This window comes from Halyomorpha halys, unplaced genomic scaffold, assembly GCF_000696795.3.
Source record: "Halyomorpha halys isolate HHAL.00 unplaced genomic scaffold, Hhal_1.1 Scaffold34.1, whole genome shotgun sequence".
Taxonomy (NCBI): Eukaryota; Metazoa; Arthropoda; class Insecta; order Hemiptera; family Pentatomidae; genus Halyomorpha; species Halyomorpha halys.
This window is the reverse complement of record NW_027105031.1, coordinates 1,481,083-1,502,124: the sequence shown is the minus strand read 5'-3', so window position 1 is coordinate 1,502,124 and position 21,042 is coordinate 1,481,083. Positions and strand designations below refer to the sequence as shown.

Sequence of the window (21,042 nt, the reverse complement as noted above, 5' to 3'; positions counted from 1 at the left end):
CTCTGCAGAAGGCCCTCGACAAGGCGTATTGGCGTATTCAGTAAGTTAGCAAGGAAGGACGGACTAAGACTGTCGGAAAGGAGAATGAGAAGAGGATTGAAGGAGGTAGGCCATCATCATAGGTAAGCGTAAAGAAAAACACTACTCTTAAGAGAATAGGATTGTGTTGTTGATACAGTGTACAGTTTTTAACTGTAGTTCGTTATGAATGTGCGTCATGTTACGTCTTTCCAGAGATGTCCCTCGAAATAGGGGTTTTAGAGCCCCTTATTTGTAGGCCTAGTCCATGCGGCTGTGACCGAGAAGCGTTCTTAACTTGTCTGCTCAAGATAGTTTCGTGCATTGTTTGATATCGTTTACAAACGTTTTATCGATACTGTTAAGTGTTATGTACAGAAATTAATAATAAATAATTCCTCCTTCTGGTTTCTTCGAATTAGAGAATATTCTATTAATTGATTATTAAACTTATCAGATATGTAATTAGTAGATGTGTCCCTAATTCAAACTAAATAAAAGAATGTTTTTGAAAGAAAACTAATAACAAGCTAGTGTAAGAGGTTTTAATGTATGACAAAAACTAAATTAATTTAGTGAAAGGAATAAAAGCATGGTCTAGATTGGACAGTAATAAAACTAATATACAATTAAAAAAGTATACTTGATGACAGCTCTAGAGCCTAAATGCAGTAAAGGGAAATAAATAGGTATTAGTGAAAAGGAGTGCAGATGTTTTATTATATTAACATTAATCACACTTTAAATCCTAATATAATATATTATTAAGTTATAAATGTAAAATTAACGAAAAAATTCTCATAAAATAATAAAAAACATGTTATATTAATATTTAAAATCAAAATTAAATTAACACTCCCTTGCTTTATGTTATTACATTAGAACTTGGAATTAAAAGGATGAAGTGTATAGAAGTTGGTCACACATGTCTAAATATTTATAGATGCACGGTGGCCTGCCTGGATCGACATACAATCTACAATCAACAGATTCCTTTACTCAGAATTGAAAAGAAACTAATCTAAAATGATAATGATTCAAAGAATAGATAGAGGCCTTATCGAAATAATTCTACTACTAAGCCGATAACGACTAATCTAGTAAAAATAGAAAAAAATTGAATTTGAGAAAAATAACCATCAACAATTCCTTTCCACTTCCCCCAAAAAATGCATGCATAACAACAATTAATGTATCTATCGATTATAATAATATTCTATTAATTGAAATAAAATTTAACATTTTAAAGAACTTCTATGTCATTGTCCTATATAATTTTTATTTTAGTTCAAATCCATTAATAGCCTACCATAATTTTCATGAAAAAATATATATTTTTCACATATCGATGCTAAGACAACAGTTCTACGAAATAAATCGTGAATAACGAAAAGTTTCATAAAGCTATCTTAAAACTGAAATAAGTCTCTTCTTTGCAGTCTTCAGCACTATAATATTTCTAATTTTTAAAAATAAATAAATAAGTATTATCCATTATATATAATATGTAGTTATTTCGCCATTCCAATATTTAAAACAAATTTACTTTATTTCATATATGTAAATTTGTACAGCAAAGTATTTTAGGTTGTTAAAGGTACATTTAGACAGGCTTAGAGATTTATAAACGGTTCAAAGAATAAATAAAATATAACATTATTATAATAATTAATATAATTTAATGTTTAAAAAAAAAATTAAAAGATAACATTGCACTTAAAAAAAAAAATAAAAAAATAATTTTTTATAAACTTACTGTTAATCTAACATATTCCCCAAAACAAACTAAATTTTATTTAACGCATAATCAAATTTATTAATTAATTAAGAAGTTTAATATGGAAAAAAAGTGGCAATAAAAAATTATTGCAAGCTTTGGAGTATGCGAAATGAGCCCTGAAATCTGCTGAGATAGAAAGAATGACCAGAAGTTAGATATAATTTGCCAGCTGGCACAAACTGTACAGCTGTTTTCCCGTTTTGGGTTTTACGCTCTGTGAATCACTGAATGTTTTGCTAGCAATGAAATGGATAAAAATCACTAAATCAACTAAAGTCAAAGAAACATCATAGTTATAAAATATACGTTTAAACAGAAAGAATGTCATAGAAAGTGGAAAGTAAGATGGCATAAACAAAGAAAAATGGAAAGTAATCGCAAAATAAAATAAGTTTTAGACAAAATAATGAGAATCGAGAAAATATCTGTTTTTCTTTTTTTTTTTTCTTTCGATATACCTAGCTGATCAAAAATGACTACGAATTTAGGTCTAAGTTGTTTGAAAAAGTTTTGGAAAAATACTATAATTGCACAAAAAATGCTTATTCGATTTTTCAATTCAACAAGCTTGAATAGAAAAATATTTTATATATCACAAGTTCTTCCTAATTCAGACTGATCAAGGGAATTGATTCGATTTGACAATTCAGGATGAGAAGAGTGTCATTTGTGAAATGACACGATCCACGATAGTAAAAATTAATAAAGAAATTGTCAATTAATATTTGGATATTCCTATACTAACAAAAAAACATAGATATATTTGGGGAAAAGTCACTCTGAATACCGAACTAACCGTAATTTGTTTGAGAAGGTCTCCTCGTCCATCTTTTGTCGGGACTCCTCAGGTTTTTTAAGACTCAGAACTTTCACCCCATACACTCATAACGTTCCCTCAAAACAGTCAAGTTATTTTGAAGAACGAGAACTAAAGAGAATACCACAGAACAACACTCACATAATTATTGAAATAAATTCTGTACAGGAAACTTTAATTAAATTTAGGAAAATGACACAGTTACTTAAACTGCATATCATGAACTTTAGTAATATAAATCTAGGATATTACTAAAGTTCCAATATGTATTTATTACCCATCCAGAAGATTTATACTAAATAATTAAAACTCCAATTGTGTATAAGGATCAATATTAAATTTTCTATTAAACCTCGCCAATAAAATTTCAATTCCCATATCCAATAATAACTAACACAAAGTGCTTAAAACCGTAATTCCGTAAAGATTATTAGAAATTTTACTATCAACTTCTACGACCAATAAAATATGTCTTTTAACATTAATAGCAACTTCAATAAAACAACTGACATTCACTAAAACAATAAAAAAGCGTATGATTAATTCAATAATTTATCGATAATTATGTAAATTAATCTAATTTAACGTTCGTAGAGATAAAATACAATATTTAAACACTAACGGCTACTATTAAAAATTACTTGAACACTTTCTACTGTAAAGTAATTTCCTGTGATGAAATTCATCAATTTATATTTATGCATAATTAATATTAACTAGACAGAAATGAAAGTACTAATAAAACTATATAAGGTCAAGGAGAATATATAGACATAGCATACTTAACTATATAGAATTAAGTTTCCATAAATTAATTAATATTATTAATAAAGTCCTGATGATGTTAAGAGGGAAGTAATAACTTCAAAGATAATGGAAAGACTTAATAATTAAGGAATAAATTCGGACTGAGGTCCGTTATTACAAAACGTCCATATAATATTCCGCTTACTTTATGGGAAAGCTTGACTGCGAGCTCCGTTAAGAAAAAATAAATTAATGGAACTCTTCGTGATAGCCTTGGGTAATATTTAACGGAAACCAATGAATGTCAAAGTGAAATAAATATTTTATATTTATAAATGTATGCTCTTTTGCTGGTAAGTAATACATTATGAAGGCATCACTTTATTTCAATCTATTTAGGGGTTTCCTATGAAACGTTAATGCATACACATTAGAAAAGTATAAGTTCTTTTGACGAATTAAAATTTTACACTAAGTTGATTTTAAAATTTAATCCATTTACATTAAAATGCTTCAATAATAATTTTATATAATAACTATCCATAAAAATAAAAAATGGCATTTGTAGAAAAAACTCCTAAATTATTTAAAGAAGAAAACAAATAAAAGGAAATCATTTTATTAGTAACAAATGTTTCAGCAGGTAAAAAAATATCTATAAAAAAGGTGAAAACCAATAATTACAATTTTTTAAGAAAAATATTCACACCACTCACTGTCTTTCGTTGTAATTATACTATTGGTAATATTGAAATAATTTTCCTTTAAATGAATAAAACCATAATCATTAGTTTTATAGCATTAATAAAACTCAATACATTTGCATTGAGAACAAGATCTGCAAGTTAGACACGTGGTTGAACATTATTTAAACACGTTCAAGCGTGACACATAAAGATTCAAAGGCTTTATTGTGTGAATGAAGATAAAAGTTGACGGAACCGATATTTAGATGCAGTATAATGTAACCTTGGAAAATAAATGTTAGAAAATCCAAGTTTTAGGGGTATGTATGTTAAAAGTTATAGGAATATGTTAAAAAAAACTTGTATTTTGTAAATAACGAAAAAATGAAACAATATTGTACGCATAATTATTATATAATCCTATAAAATGTTTACCGGACATTTTAAAAGATATGTTATCGGTTCGATAAAAGGGCATGAGAATCAATCCCGTTTGGCGAGAGGCATAATTCAATTTCAGTTTTTAGAATATGAAAATGTTTTAAAATAATTGAGAATATATATTGTTTTTAATTTATAAATTATATTTTTATTTTAAAACTACAAAAAATCAAATAGATACGAAATTTATTTAAGCAGAATTCCAATTTGTGTAGGCTTAAACTTTTTTTAACAACATGTTTAAGCTAGGGTAAAACTTTTAGATTTAATTTATCAATTAATACTTCTAATTCTAAATTCAAAATGAATGAATGATGTCAGCAGTGAGCATTATTTATAAATGCTATTTCAAGTTCAATGACTTTCAAAAAAAAAAAGTCATGATGTGGTAGAATTATCAGCACAGTACTAAACTACACCAAAAATAAAAGATATAACCAAAACACGATACTAATTATAATTATTTATTTAATCCATGAAGAACAAAACATTTATAATCAGGGGAAGGGATAAATTACCATAAAGGCTGATACATTGTAAACAGTCGCTCAAGAAATAAGAAAAAGTTGAAAGAATACATTATCTTCAATGAATAAGTTAGTTTATAAAATATGTTAGTAATTTGTTATTTATTTTTATACTTCCCTATTACTATTTTTTAAGATATTCTTTAAATTTGATTTAAAATTTTTTTTTTTCATTTAAAATATGACTTTCTATTAAACATTTTGTTTAAATAAATCTGAATATGTCTTTAAGTAAATGGATACTGTCGGTTGGATAAAAGATGGCTTATTGTACAACAGTTTGATTTAATTTTACTGTTCATACATTTTAAGTAGACTGAATATAAGTATTAGATACGGTAATTATAATATGCCTAAATACTCATTTAATAAATGCAGCATCCTCAGCATAAGTTAAACCACATACACAGAAAATATTTAAAATTCATATAAAATTGAAATGCCAAAAAAGTATTTTATTGCAATATACATATAATTAAATTTAGAAATAAGTGTTTGTAACGATCATTTCAAAACATTTCACTGATCGGCGCAATCCACAGAATTTTATTTTCTTGTTGATTTAAAGTTAATAATCACCATAACAGCAAATGGTATCAATGTAAAATTTAATGTACACATCTGCCATAGTCAAATACTAAATCATTTGTGTTAGTTATTCTGATAACTTATAAATAAAATGAATAAACAAACAGAAAATAAAACAAATAGTTTTAGTTCAACTATTTCAACCAACATAATATTTAACATATGAAATAAAAATACAACACATATCATTATCTTACATTATTAATAAAATTAGGATTTTTTTTTTTAAAGTGATATTTCAACGATAATTTAAAACAAAAATACAATATTGAAACTGCAATCATTAAAGATAATGTATTTATCAAGCGTTTTAAATATATTGTTTTGCATTTATGACGGTAGGTGTCTTGTTTTGACCAAATAAATATTTTTAAAATACTGGAGGATCTTTAATTAATTACTTTATGATTAGGAAAATTGAGCTTTAAAACATTTTTTGAGTATTTTTTTGCATCTGTTATACAAATTAAAAGAGATAAGATAAAAAAATTAACTTAGTAAGATGGAGGTTTGATCAAGGTTATAAAAATTTCAATAGATTTCTACTACCTCTTGTTAAGTCAATATTTTTTGAACTATATGAACTAATATTTTTTATGATTTCATGGTAACAGATAATTTATAAAAAAAATAAATTTAAATTTTTTGCTAGGCTAAATATATTCCTATAGTTGTTACAATTGATGGATATTGTAATTATAATAAAATTAAGCAACTTACCGATTAATTAAGCAATTATTGATCAATTATGCTATGGATAAACACACGAGAATAATATCGACGGAAAGAACGACACACCTCACAACAATGACCGGGGCAGACTGACCAGACCCAGTTTGAACTTGACTCTTCTATTTCTGTCCCGAGTCGGTGTCGCAACAGCCATCCCCACCAACTCTTTCTAAGTGGAAATCTATCGCCTCTTTCTCTGCGGTAAAAGTTGCGATCGATACAGCAAAAATATTCAGATGAGTATATTCAGTATTAATAGTAATGCTATAGAATTGATCTGCTACAAGGTGCCATATTGTAGTATATTATACTGTATAAAAACTGAACTATAAAAAAACTAACTTCATGACGAGAGAAAGGACAGCAATCAGATCGTTATTTATAATTAAACACCTCATTTTCCAGCTAAATATTATTATTCACATTAATTATATTTTAAAGTTTTAAATAATGCTTAATAAACGTTTAGGGAACAATAATGAGATATTATTTATAAAAATTATAATTAAAAAAAAATATATATACATATTCACATTTGTAGCATTATTTAAAACTTAATAAATAAAAACCCAACTGTGAATTTCTGAAAAACCATTCTTCCTAAAAAAAGTATAATTAATACATTGGCCACCAACATGAAAGTCGGTTGAACCGCTCACGAAAAAGAAAGATTAAATTTTGATAACGACGTATAATTTAAAGAAACTTCATCAAGTAACTTCGATATACAGGAAGATTTTGATTTGTAAAGTTCATAATTTCAAGAGAACGACCTTTGGAAATACGTGTTTTGAATTTATTGAAATATGTGAGTTTATTTATATTAGGAATTATATAGACTACCAAAGTCATGTTACTATGATACAGTTCACATACTACCTTTTATAAAGAAATGCCATTAATCGAGATGGCGTAAACCAAGTAAATAACTAATAAAGGAAACAGGATGTGATGTTCATACGCTGCACCTATCGTAAAACGATTCCTACGATTTACCAACTAACACGCAATCTTGGATCAATATTAGTATTAGGATGATAAGATGTACCAAACTTTCCAAGCTGCGAAATCTCAGATCGAATGACATCACTGTTTACAGTAAGATAATGTTGTTCTGCCCAGATTTATCATATTTTTAACCAAAAAAGTATATTCTCAGATCAACATATTTTAACGATGTACAAAAGCAAAAAAATAATTATTGAAAAATCATTTAAATAATAGTTTTTTTGACGTAAGTTTAAATAGAGGATCAATACAATAAGGTGCATAGTATACATAATATAAAGTAGAGTATACATAACAAATATATTTTTTTCAATAATAGTTATAATGGTAAATAATTAGTACTATGCATCCAACCCTTTAAAGATCTTACATGCAATTAATATATTGGTAAAATGACTGTCTTTTACAAGATGATGCTGTCAATTGTTGACAAAAAAGTGGCTTAAATAATTGTTAAAACATTAAAAATATAATTGGTTTATTTATTTATTTCGTAGGTTCAGGTTTTGGAAAAAAATTGATCAAAGGTTAATGGACCGGAGTTGAAGAAATTCATTTACAAAAAAAAATAATTAGAATCAGATACCTCTTTAGAAACAATTATGTTTCTCGAGTCTTTTAAATGGCGTATATGCTCACAAAGGGGGCAGGTGAGTGAATATTCGGAGCACTAAGGTAAATCAATAAATATTTTTAAAAATATGGATTATTGCATTAAAAAAACATCATTTTTTGAACAGTATAAAACCTAAAAAAATTAATAAAAATCTTTCTATATAATGTCAAATAGCAGTGAGAATATGTAAATATTTTCTTTGTTAAATCTGCCCGCAGTCTTCATTTTATAATTAGATTGCGGGCGGATTTAACAAAGAAAATGTGACAGAAATAACCAGGGCAGTGGTTTGCAATAACCAGCTAGAAAGAGGCAATATGAACTCTAGAAAAACCAGCAGACTTGGTTCGTTTTAAATATCCGTCCCAGCATGGTCAGCTGTGGATTGATGGAGAAAATCAGTCATTGGTTTTTAGTTCTTTCACTTATAATGAGTGAAGTCTACAAACCACAGCAGGGTAAGAACTTCATCACTACTATGGCTATATTATCAACTAAGACCTAACCAACAAAATGTTCATGGCAATAAGAATGGTATATATGTCTTTGCTGAAGGTGGCATGTTTGTTTTTCCAAAACGGGAAATTAAAGTGCCTAAAAACATAGCGCAAAGGAAACAAGTCTCAAACTGCTTGATGATCGAGTCAAAATCTTTAAATCTCGATCTGTCCCATTTTGATCCATCAAATTACCACTATCGGAATTTGGAAATCCCTTTTATTATTTACTATATAAAAACTGTAAAGAGCTATTCACCACTTCACCGCGAAATTTATAGCTCAACGATTCATTATTCTTTAAAATTTTATTGTGATAGGACGTTATGTAGGGTTCAAAACCTGCTTTGAGAATTACTATTAATAAATGTGATGTGAAGATCTGCATGAACCAGATTGTAAATATATACAATTAAATAACGCGTTATATTATTCACTCTGTCTATTCCTGTAAATCATATTAATAATTACTTTACTTATTTTAAAATATATACAATACATAAAGAATTCAAATTTCTACTTTTCTTTTGAAGTCAAATAATGCAAAACCGCCACATTGAAAATTAATGTAGAAGAATTTTAAATTTCTACAAACAAGTAATAGAATAAGATCAAAACTATATTAACACCTACTTACAAATATTTGATTGTTTATTCGAATTTTATAATAGAGGTTATATACTTCGGTTGATTAAAATGTTAATAAATTGATATGAACAATTTCGTTGAATGAAGAAAAGATTAACTAAAAAAAAATTAAATTTATACTATTATCACTATGCTTTTTTTTTTGTTACAGATATTTATTCCTAGCAGTAGAAAAAAAAAGAAAAAGAAAAATTGGAAAACCTAACCCATTGAAATAACAATAACGAGATAATAATCTAAGGAAAGAGGGCATTTCTTTAACAATGCCCTTTACAAGACTCTTTTCTCGTACTATCGGATGATAGAGTATTCTCGTTGGAGGAAAGGATGAAAAAATTAAATATACTTTCTAAAATCCTAAAAAAACAGAATATATTTAGGTCCTAGATTATTATTACTTCTTTAGTTTTTTAAGGTCATGTACGTTAATTCAAAAAGTATTAACACCAAGCTTACATTATAATGAATTATAAATAATAAATCAACGAGGATCTTATCAAATTATAAATCACCAACTTAACATATCCCAAAGGAATCATTTTGGTTAGATTTTTTTTCTAATGTACCATATTATTCTTTAAAACACAAGATCTATTATACATATGTTAATTATTGCACAATGATTAATGATTTGACTTATTAACAGATAATATTATGATACCCAAATAACGATAGAGCAATATTTCGTTAATTTATTGAGGCAAATATCATCGAAGCTACTACTCCTCCGAAAACATAAATTATAAACTATCTTGAGGGTCAATTTTAATAGTTTCTTACTAAGAAAATCATTATGAACTACATTTGATGCATTTAACAAGCTTCAATTTGGGCAGGGGCAATTACACTGACTTGTACAATAGTAACTTAAACCCCAGTAATATCACTAATAGTCATCCCTATTATAACAAAAATTTTTATAAGTATTACAGTTATTTCTATTATTATTACCAGGTTGTTCCTATACTTGTATTGGTTCATAATACAAGTATAGGAACAGGGCCCTGTACGTTTAATAATTACCTGAAATATTAGTTTTATAAACCAAATTAGTTTTTCAAATAACCAGAAACCAATGTTATTTAGATTTAGTTTGAAAAATATCATTGAATCTATTACTGCTACGAAGATAATTATTATGATATACATTATGGTGCAATTCACAAGCTTACTCTTAGTTTGAGTGCTGATAGAAATTGGAACGTTTAATAGGTTCATTATACTTGGCAAAATAATTTTACGAAATGTTGATTTCATATAAGTCAAAGATGAGAAGGGATCAAATAACTAAATGATCAAGAATTCCAGATTGAGTTTTTTTTTCATAGAATAAACGAAAAGGTAGAAAGAAAATCGAATTTCAACTTATGAATTGTAATTTTCTAATTTCATCTGCAAATAATACGGCACACCGCAAGCATGACAGAGTATTTTTTTTATATTAGTATTATACCCATTTTCTATAAGTTAAAAACGAAACGTATCGTATTATTCGAAAAAAAATTTTTTTTATCGTTTTGGGACAGCCACCATTTTTTATTCCTCTCAAATTGGGAGAATCTTCAGTTTTGACTTTTAATTGTATATAATTTTCAGTAAGTAAAGTTATCAAAAATAGGAGTGAAATAACTTGACAAGACAAACCGATCTTACGATGTTTTTACAGGAGTATTCGGTGTAAATTTATAACCGAGAGAGAGGTTGAGTCCAGATGACGTCCTCTCATAACAACCAGACACAGATTCGTTACACCTGGAAAATCCAGGAGGGTGAGGATAATGGAAGATATCCAGGACGTATAGAATTCCAGGACAAGGCTAGATGTATTGTATGACTGAGAATACTAGATCATAAGAAGGATTACACGACTAGATAGGAATAAATGAATAAATAAAATTAGTGGTAAATTAGACGTTTATATCCTTGCTCCATGTTAGGTTGACTGCTTATTTGTTTTTTTTCACTCGCGCTTTAGTGATTTATAAGCATTTAATGATCATTGCTGTACTAAATTGTAGTGCAGATCATTATCGGTCAGTGTCAATCATTTCATTCAATTCAATACTTTATTTCACTTTTGAAGATTTAGACCCTTCAAGATTTGCTTCAATCGTCAACAACAGATTCAATTACTCATTTCTTTCACCTATTTATCCTACATTTCACAACCCTAATTTCTATAATCATGAACCGAAATAAACCAGATATTCATATGCTCTATAACTGTCTAACTGTAAGTAGGTATCAATCATCATTATATTACATTATTATTCATTAAATTTATTATTTTGTTTTGCATTTAATTGTATCTTTCATTTTCTACGGTATTTCTATTTTTTTTTTTATTTTTAACTGACATTTTACATAAAAAATCACACAAAATATTAAATGTTTTTCTGGTGTAACGTTTTTAATTATAGGTTTTAGATAACAGCAAACCCAATTTTAGTTTTCACTATAGAGATTACTCCACAAAACTATTTCTTTTTGTGTTAACCAACTCCAGTTCATAAAAAAATTAAATATACAAAAATCATTTTTGTTTTTAGTCATTCTTTCAGATTTTCTTTTATACACATCAAATGTAAATGTAAAGGCGCTGAGGAATGGTTCGACGTAAAATATGGCTGAATTATGATGACGAATGAATAATAAAAACGATCCATCAAAAAAGCTATTTATATTACGTCTCTAGAGTATCCTCTTTTTAAAAATAATAATGCTCACAATTCCGGAGACGCCGATATTTCTATAACGCGACATGTTTAGGCTAATTAGACATAATGAGCAAAAAGTAATAAAACACTGAGAGCTTTGGCGTTCCGTTACTAATACCGTTCACGTTCTAAACGAGACACGTTAATAAGCCCAGCCATGAAGGCCACTCACTGCTCATCGAAAACGATCAGCCGATCCATTCGAATGCGGAACGGCATCGAGGAAATGGAACATCACGTCATACAGATCGTCAAGGCGTAGTGGAAGCTTTAGGAATACTAATGTTATTATGTGTTTTACAGCTACATACAAAATTAATGTTTAAAAAAAAAATTAATAAAATGAATAAAACCTGAAAAATGATATGGTAGTAACGTGCATCCTATTCAGTACTTTTCCATGTAGCTCTGACCAGTAGATTTTTCTTTCAATTGTACTCACTTATTATTTAGAGAACGAGTATATTTTAATAGAGCCTCTATAAATCAAAGGGATGAGGGTTCTGAAGAACTAATAACTGATACAGTTTTAATTTTAATTCTTAATATACTAGCTTATTTTTCATAAAAAAAGCTGTATAAGCTAATAATTATTTGTAAAAATACTAGTCAAATTTGTTTTGTTGTAATGGGCACAGATTAGCGGCCTTCATCTGAAATAAGGCAGATTTAGCATGAAATTAGTAATTTCATAACATCTACGTTTGGATAATAAAACTGAAACCTTTGAAACTGAAAATAACAGCTGCTATTTTACCAAGATAGTGTGAATTGTGCTTAAAATAAATATTTTCATGGAAGATTTTACTGAAAACGAAATTGCATAAGACAAATAGAAATCATTTATAATGATATAATTGTCATAGTTGAATTGCACTGAGGATACTTGTATATCTTCAGAAGTATTTATTAATTAATATATTACGCCACATAACATAAATAAATAACTAATATATTTAGTTTGGTGTATGCAAGGTTTGAACGTGTTTATTCATCTCTATTTCTTATAGCTTTAAATGAGGAAAAAAAAGATATAAATAACAGTAACACTCTTGAGTTTTTATATTACATAACATTAAAATTTTTTTTTAATTAAGAATTGAGGTAGGAGGGTATTAATTTTACCAAGGTGTTCTTTTACAAAATACCAACAAATTAATTTTTTTCTGACCTAAGAAACCATGGGAATGTAAAGACTGAGGATATCAAATAACATAAGAATGACCCAAGTAGCTAGCAAAGTTTCATGAAAAAAAAAAAAATGTATCATTAAATGCGCATCTGGTTAGAACCAGCGGCTCTGACGTCAAAACATTCAATACAAACATCAGTAATGGAATAATGCATCGCTAACACATCTGTTTTGACAAGATTGACAGACATGTTTTCTGTTATAAAATTTATCAATTGATGAACGTTATTTTAATATACTCTAAAGGAATTTGCTATTATACAATTATAATAAAGAAGCTATAAAAGTTCTTAATGACAAACAACGCCTAATTACTTACTATAAGAATAAATACTTTTTAAAACATTACTATATCCTTAACCATAAAATAATTGTTATTTCACAACTTTTTTCTCAACTTGGTGTCAGAAAACTAGTTTAAATTTAAATGATTTCACAGATTTTTTTTTGCATCACAAAGAGAACATAAATAATGTATAAAAAAAATGATAACAGATTTCCGAGGAGTATTTTTTAAAATCGCTAACAAAACATTTAAAATTTTTTATATAATAAATAATGAATTTATATTTTGATTTTCAACATATTACTATCATAGTATTACTAATAAATACTTTGGAAAAAAACAAAACAAATAATATACATAGTATATGAAACAACTAAGCTTTTAAATGTCCTTTTAAACAAACAAGACATTGTTATAAATATAGAGATTGAATTCTTGTTTTTATAAATGGAGAAAAAGGGTAGTAGTTGAGAGAATAAGGAATTGTACTGTTTTTATTTACCTCAAGAAAATATTTATCTTCCATTGTGCTTAGGAAAAGATTCTGAGATCGGAGGAGCCTCCTGGGACATCTCAAAGCGCAATGAAATGGCAGCTGGTCTTCAATGAATTCAGGAAAAAATCCGTCGGTTGAGTGTATCCCAACCGGATAAGAACAACAAAACAGATCTCGACCATTGGTAGTTGTCATGCGGGTATTTTAACTTTTTTAGAACCGGTAATATCAACATTATAAAAACAACAATCATTATATGTTTTAGGTTCTTTCCAGTTTGGGATTTAGCACTATAAAAAAAGATACTATTAATACATTGAATATGGACAGCCCGATCAAAAAAGGTTTTTTAACTGATTTACTGTCTATATCAGGTAATAGTACAAGAGCCCAAGAGGAGAAAAAAGGCAGTTATCTCACCCCAATTTTTGATTACTTTAATGAAAGCTATATATAATTAATAGTCAAAATTGATGAGTCTGCTAAGTATAGGTAGGGAGAATAAAAAATGGCGGCTGTTTCAAAGTAAAAAAAACAACTAATTTTTCATTCGGAGCTCTATATATTAAAAAGTAGGAACAACACAAGAAAACCTAAGAGAACGTCATTTAAAGAAGAGTAAATTTTCTAAAATATGAGCCCTAATAGAGTTATTTACGTTAAATAGTTTTCGAGATATAGCTTTTTAAAAAGCAACATATCATAAAAATGTTTAATGGGACGTACTAAAAGATCAGTAGTTAGTGAATTTATTTTGAAAAATGTATATCTCAAAAACCATTTGACGTACAGATGTTTATTAGCACTCAAATTAAAGTTAGTATAATAAGCTATAAACTAGTTTATGATGTTTATCTTCGTAATATTTTACAAGAAATTCGCTAAAATTTCTTAATAAATTCAAATTTCTTTAAAAATTGATTTATAGTAATTCAGACAAATTTTCATTTGCCAAATTTATATTCATATGTGAATAACATAAAAACTACTACCCCTACGAAGATAAGTGTCATAAACTACTTTATTTTGAGTGTTGTCTTATAGATCTAGAGATATATTTTTTCAAAAATCCATCATTTTATACGAACAACTACTAGAAATTTCCATTTTGTGAGTTTATTTTGTCAAATGTCATAAAAACTACTACTCCTACAAAGATAAACATAATTAACTATTTTGTAGTAAATTTAACTAGCTTTAATTTGAGCGCTGACAGACATCAGAACGTCCATTGGTTTCTGAATTAAAGTTTTTCATAAATACAATTTATTGTCCGAACAACTATAAATCAATTTATTTTAGCAAATACCACGAAAACTACTATTCCTACGAAGGTAAAGGTCATAAACTTCTTTATAGTCCATTAAACTAGCTTTAATTTGAGTGCTAATAGACATCTGTATGTCACATAGTTCCTAAGATATAGATATCTCAAAATAAATTAACTACCGGAGCAGGACAGGTGAAGCTAAGATAGAGCTTATAACCCCATAAGGAATGTTTCCAAATCTTATGTTGTTTATATCTCTTTCGTAACTGCGGCTCAGGATTTCTGTTAAGGTCTGTTAGCTCGGGAGGTCATCTATGTGATCGGAGCTAAGGTAAAGCAGCAGGTTAAAACAATATTTAAGAAGTAGTGATGATTTACTTCAAAGGATAATTAAGTTCAGTGATGGTCTGTAAGGATGTCAAAGATCAAATTTAAAATCTATATACTTAAGGGACGTCAGATAATAGACATTAAAACAAAAAAAAAAGTGAAAAGACCATAGAAATAAAGCTTATGAAGACTAAAATAATACTGTTTTATTAATGTTCTTATTTCTGTTTATATACATTGCATGTTAGTTTTTTTCTTAAATGTTTATACAAGAGTTAATATTAAGGCTGCCGTATCTTAACAGAGTGCCGATATAGCGTCCATCAGTAGCAATTATATATATAACCCATTCTCGGATTAGCAGATTAATAAAATGTTCATTATGTAAAAGATATTTCAGATCTCTTTCTAGGGGTAAATCGATTCTGAAAGTCGTCAAATAACGGGCGACAATGAGGTGCTTGAATGGCGATCAGCGATGACAGAAAAGAGAAAGGTGAAGTCATTATTATGTTTAGGCCCGCGATTGGTTTTCTAGGCGACTCGGGTAACGGGTGTTACGCACCGGTAACCGCACAAAGGTCTATCAGTTACACAAACCGTGAAATCGGGAGTAAATGATGCATTACCACCGCGGGCACTGATATTTAGTTTATGAGGGAGGAAACTGACGAAACCAAAAAAAGGAACAGGTTCTTTAGATACTTATGAGAATAGGCGATGTCATTGTCTCGTCTCTTTTGCTGAGGAAACTAATACAAAATAATGCGTGGTACAAGACTATCACAATTTTCGCTACCCAAACAGAGTTTGTCAACATTTTTCAACCAGTTCCAGTTCTTAACAAGGTCTCAACATAGCAGATAGTTTCTGCAAACAGAATTTATGTAAACTGGATTTCACAATATGGGATAGTATAAAAATGGTTTTAACAGTTCCTATTCCTAAAAACTATGAAATCGACTAGTAATGGATGATTTTGAGAAACTTGTAACAGAAATAAATAATTTAACCATTTCATAAATTCAACTATTAAAGTAAAATTCGTAATACTACTTATGATTGAAATGACTTTGACATAACGTATTTTACCTTCAGCATTTTTTTTTTCTTATCCTCCTTTTAATAAAGTGATACTTTAAAGCGAATAAAATACATATACACGGGAATGAAGCAAAATTATTGGAAATAAACTATAAACAAATAAATAATATCTATTGCACGAGAAATTTATTGTTAATACTAGTTCAAATTATACATAACCAATTTATTCCAGCGATGGCTCTTGCATTTGATATCTACCCTTCTCTATAATAAATTAGAGTTAGGTTTGACTCATGCTTAATCCGTGGGTTATTTCAAAATCGGTAAAGTTTTACGGCATTAAAGCACAGAGCCCGGGACGTTCCATAGGAACGACAAAAAAAATCTAACAATTTCCCTATTTTGAGCTCAACCAGTTTCAAAATAGTCATGGATATCACTGAGTAATTTAATACATCAAACTTACGAATTGCACGAACAATTGTTATATATCTTCTGACGTACAAACTAAACATATTTGTATCAACAATTTTTCAATATCTCAAGTTCAAAAGGTTTCAAAACATTCATTGAAAAATTCAAGATATGAAGATTGATCCGTTCGTTCAAAAAAGCGTTATTTATTTAGAAACGGAGAGGCTTAACATATTCAGGACGATATTTTTACAATATTTTGAGGTCAAATTATTTTAGAACATTCCCAGTGCAATTTGAGCTCGACTTAATTCAAGACAATCACGGTATCTAGTTGTATAATATGAACTACGCTACTTCGATAAAATTATCAAAGGAATCTCTATAAAATAATATTCTCAATATTAATTGTTGATGATAACTCATTATGTTACTTTAGGAAGTTGATAATCTTTCACTCAATAAGTAATTACCAAGCATCAACGGAAAAAAAAACTTCTATGTTGGCGGTAAAATTTTAATTCATTTAAGCTAATTTTAATTGAATGTTGCCTGATAAGGACTAATACGTAATTATACTGTATAATTGAAAAAGTGCAGGCTCACTTTAACATAATTTTATGTTTGGCAGGGTTTTGGAGTTAGGAACGGGAAAGAACAACTGTGATGAGTCATATTATGGCAACTATGGCGATTATCGTCAGATTTATTTAGTTTTGACCCTTCCCGAATTCGTGAGCTAGAACGAAAACGGTTCCTTTTGGGATTTAAAAGGATCAAACTTATACTTGTACCTGGATTTTGAGGCCACACCAAAACCTTTAAAACCCAATGTGAACCGTCTCGATTCTCTAACTTGCTACCGCAGTTCACACTTGTGAATGAATTTTATTTAAGTTCCAGTAAGAATTAAGCAATCGAAAATGAGATGAGTCACTTTTTTTATTAAATTCCCTTTTTATTGATAACTTATTGGTAAAAATCCATCGCCTCTGAGACGATAAGGGATCTAGAGTACTTCAATAAATGTAGGATTGTTATCGTGGGGACGCATATATGCGAGGGTTCACAGTGCTTGGGAACATTGTGGGTTCGATTTCCACTAAGGCAGTTCATATTAATTTATCTACAGCCCCGAGAAAAGATTCTTAACACTCCCATCTTGGTATGTAAGAAAGGGATTGGTAAAAAAGACCAATAGGCCGACTGGTCGGACTAGTTCCCCCACCAGTTATTAATACTAATAATTGTGAGGTTTTTTTGTAACTGGAACTTTGTTTAACTGGTTAAACAACGGATGAGTTATATACAGATAAGCAATGTGAGCATTTTAACCAGTGTGAGAGCATCTAATTTTCATTACCTGTTACCGCCACGAAATAAAGGCCAACCCGCCCAAATCGGAATCGAACCGGCGCCGTTGAAGTTACTATGTTGCAAAGGTGACGCTTTAACTCCCTCAGCAAACATTTAGTACTTGTATTGTAATTTGTTCTTGTAAGCTATTTATTCGACACTTTATTTTTTTTTTTTAATTCCCAGATTGTTTTAAAGCTATAAACAATTGTTTATAAATGATAAATAAATCCATTTTTTGTGATATAGGTTTCACAAGTTCCATTAGGAGGCGGTATAGGTTATAGCATGAAAGGTGCGGTCACCAGGCCGATGCCTTTGGTATGGATTTTATGTCAGTTTCTTCTGAAGTAATTCCTCTAAAACGACAAAGAATAAAAGTGTCAAATATATTCGACTGAAATAGGAACGAGAACGCTGTTTTGGCAGATAACAACAATTTTACTTCCATACGACCATAGAGCTTTACCATAGTGTCCGTTTAGAATTATGACAGTTTTAGCACACTCTTTTATTCTTTTAATTTTAGTGTTATATTACAGAGGTGTCCAAATAATGCTGAAAAAAGCTTGGCTTTTATAGAAGAACTATACGGAACATTAAGCATTCAAAATGTACTTGACATGTAATGTAATGACTGTGACATTAAGTAATACGTTTTTCTTTTTTTCCCGCCAAGACTCCCGTTGGAGTCCTATACTGCCAAAACATGGTTGGGGTCAAAGTTTTTCATTTTGTGGGACCGCCAATCAATGAAAAAAGTCAACGCCCCAGGCCGGATTCGAACCGGCACCGCCAATAGACACCAGATTGGCAAGACTGTGTCTTAACATCTGAGCTGCGGGCTGCCCCAAGTAACACGTTAACTGTTAAGTTTGGCAGATAAGGAAAAACGTTTTTCGCTAAATTTATCTGTGTTGTTTGGTTATGAAAACTACTGAAATTAATTCTATCTGTCAAAGCAAATGCAAAATTAAACAATTAAAATATTTAAAAAAAAAGATTTATTAATTACAACTAAATAATGGCTAAACTCATTTTTACAAATAAAAAAAATCTGTACTTGATGGGATCAAATTAAATAGTACTTAATACTTACGGTAAGAAATAATAGTACACATTTTCAGCAAAACTGGTTGTGACAACTTACCTAAAAAACAAGGAATAGGATTAGTAGAAGCAGTGAAATGATATTAAAATAAATAAATATTAGGTAGATAGTATGATTCAAAACATACAATTTTTAAAATTTGGAAAGCTTGATGATAACCTACAAGTATGGATTCATTTGGTCATAAAATTGAAGAAAAAAACAATTATATAATGGAAAATTTAATTTGAACTTTAAAATAAAGTTGCAAAATAACTTCTACGGAAGGATATGTTTTGTCAGAATTCAGCAAAAATGTTTATGTTTATAATTTTTGTATTTTAGTAAAACGAAATTATTTACTGTTATTCTTGGAATGAATCTGGATAGACTGGGTGATCTATTTACTATTTTTTACCAGTGCTCATTCTAATTCAGAATTTACCCAAATGTAATGTGAAAAAAAAAATGTTATCTTTCTATTATATTATATCATATAAAAATATGTAATTTATATATGTCCAGTCACGGTTTGATCAGTATGCTGTGTTATGTAGCAACCCGATGTATTTGAGCAGCATGAATGAATAAAGTATTTCTTTCTCTCTTCTCTAAAAATAAAAAGTATGGAGATTTATGTTGCACCCTTTCACAAATCTGTAAGTACCTACATAGGTATACAAACTAAAATTAAAATAATACTGAAGGACATATTTATGTTCCATAAGAATGAAGAAATATACAAGAAGTACAGTATTGCGTGTTTTTTTCTCATTATATGAACTTCCTAAGTGATATAGACAGGGAACTTACGCGGGCTAAAAACATGGGGAATAATTGATCTATTGTCTATAGTACAATCATTAAACTATCAAGAAAGCTATTTTCAGTTGCTAAAATTATCCACTTGGGCAATTGAAACTACGCCATCTTTTAATGCCACAATTAAATGAATAATTTTTTTTTTCAAAGGAAAAAGCCAACTAGGCCAATTCAGGGAAGTACATCACACAATCAATTTGATTGTTTTAAATTGAAAAATATTTTTAATTACATAAAATGATAAAAATTTAAAGCAAACGGCTTATGTAGTTATAAGAATTGTTAATTTTACAAGTTGTGATACAATTATAATACAAGTACAAGTTGTATAATTTTAAATTAAATTATATAAAGTATCTAACGAAATGAAACAATTGAAGTGTTTTCCGCTACTACCTTCAATTAAAAAAAAACAGAGAATTACAACACAATTTAAAAGAATTAATGGATAATATCGTTATAGTGCATGTATATCTGTATAAATTTAGTGCCTTATAAAGCGAAACATGAGCAACATTTTTATTTTTTTCTATATCTGATAAAAAAATTCATAAAATTGGTCTATACTAGGATCGCCTCTTTTGCATTGAAAGATTTTTACAATTATAGCATGAAATAATATTAAAAAAAATATAAACTTACTTGGTCTCACTTTAAAAACTTTTTTTAGAAACCTAATGAATTGGTCTTTAAAAAAGTTTCAAGACCGGTATTGTTTCCTTTTCTAGGGAAGAGTGTTCTACTATTTACTTCCTCCCGATATTTATTTATACAGAACTAAATAGAAAATATTTGTAAACACTTTATTTTTAAAATTTTCGTATGAATTTTCTATTTAATATATACACTGCCCACATAGTCGGGACTAAATTTGACAATGCTCAAATATCTGCTTATGCTGATGATATAGCCATATACTC

The 21,042-nt window shown here is 28.6% G+C and overlaps 1 protein-coding gene across 10 annotated transcripts in view; it reads right to left on the bottom strand.

The window, feature by feature from the left end:
* Positions 1-21,042, bottom strand: part of trc (Serine/threonine-protein kinase tricornered) — a 334,990-nt gene that overhangs the window by 83,521 nt on the left and 230,427 nt on the right. For 3 of the 10 annotated variants that reach the window (XM_067047828.1, XM_067047835.1, XM_067047840.1), the window contains one exon: positions 19,310-19,360. The exons of 6 other annotated variants lie outside the window; for them this stretch is intronic. In XM_067047828.1, coding sequence (XP_066903929.1) covers positions 19,310-19,360 — 51 coding nt within the window. Of the gene's footprint in view, positions 1-6,324; positions 6,480-19,309; positions 19,361-21,042 lie in introns of those variants that run through there. One more of the 10 variants, XM_014428889.3, reaches the window with a different exon arrangement.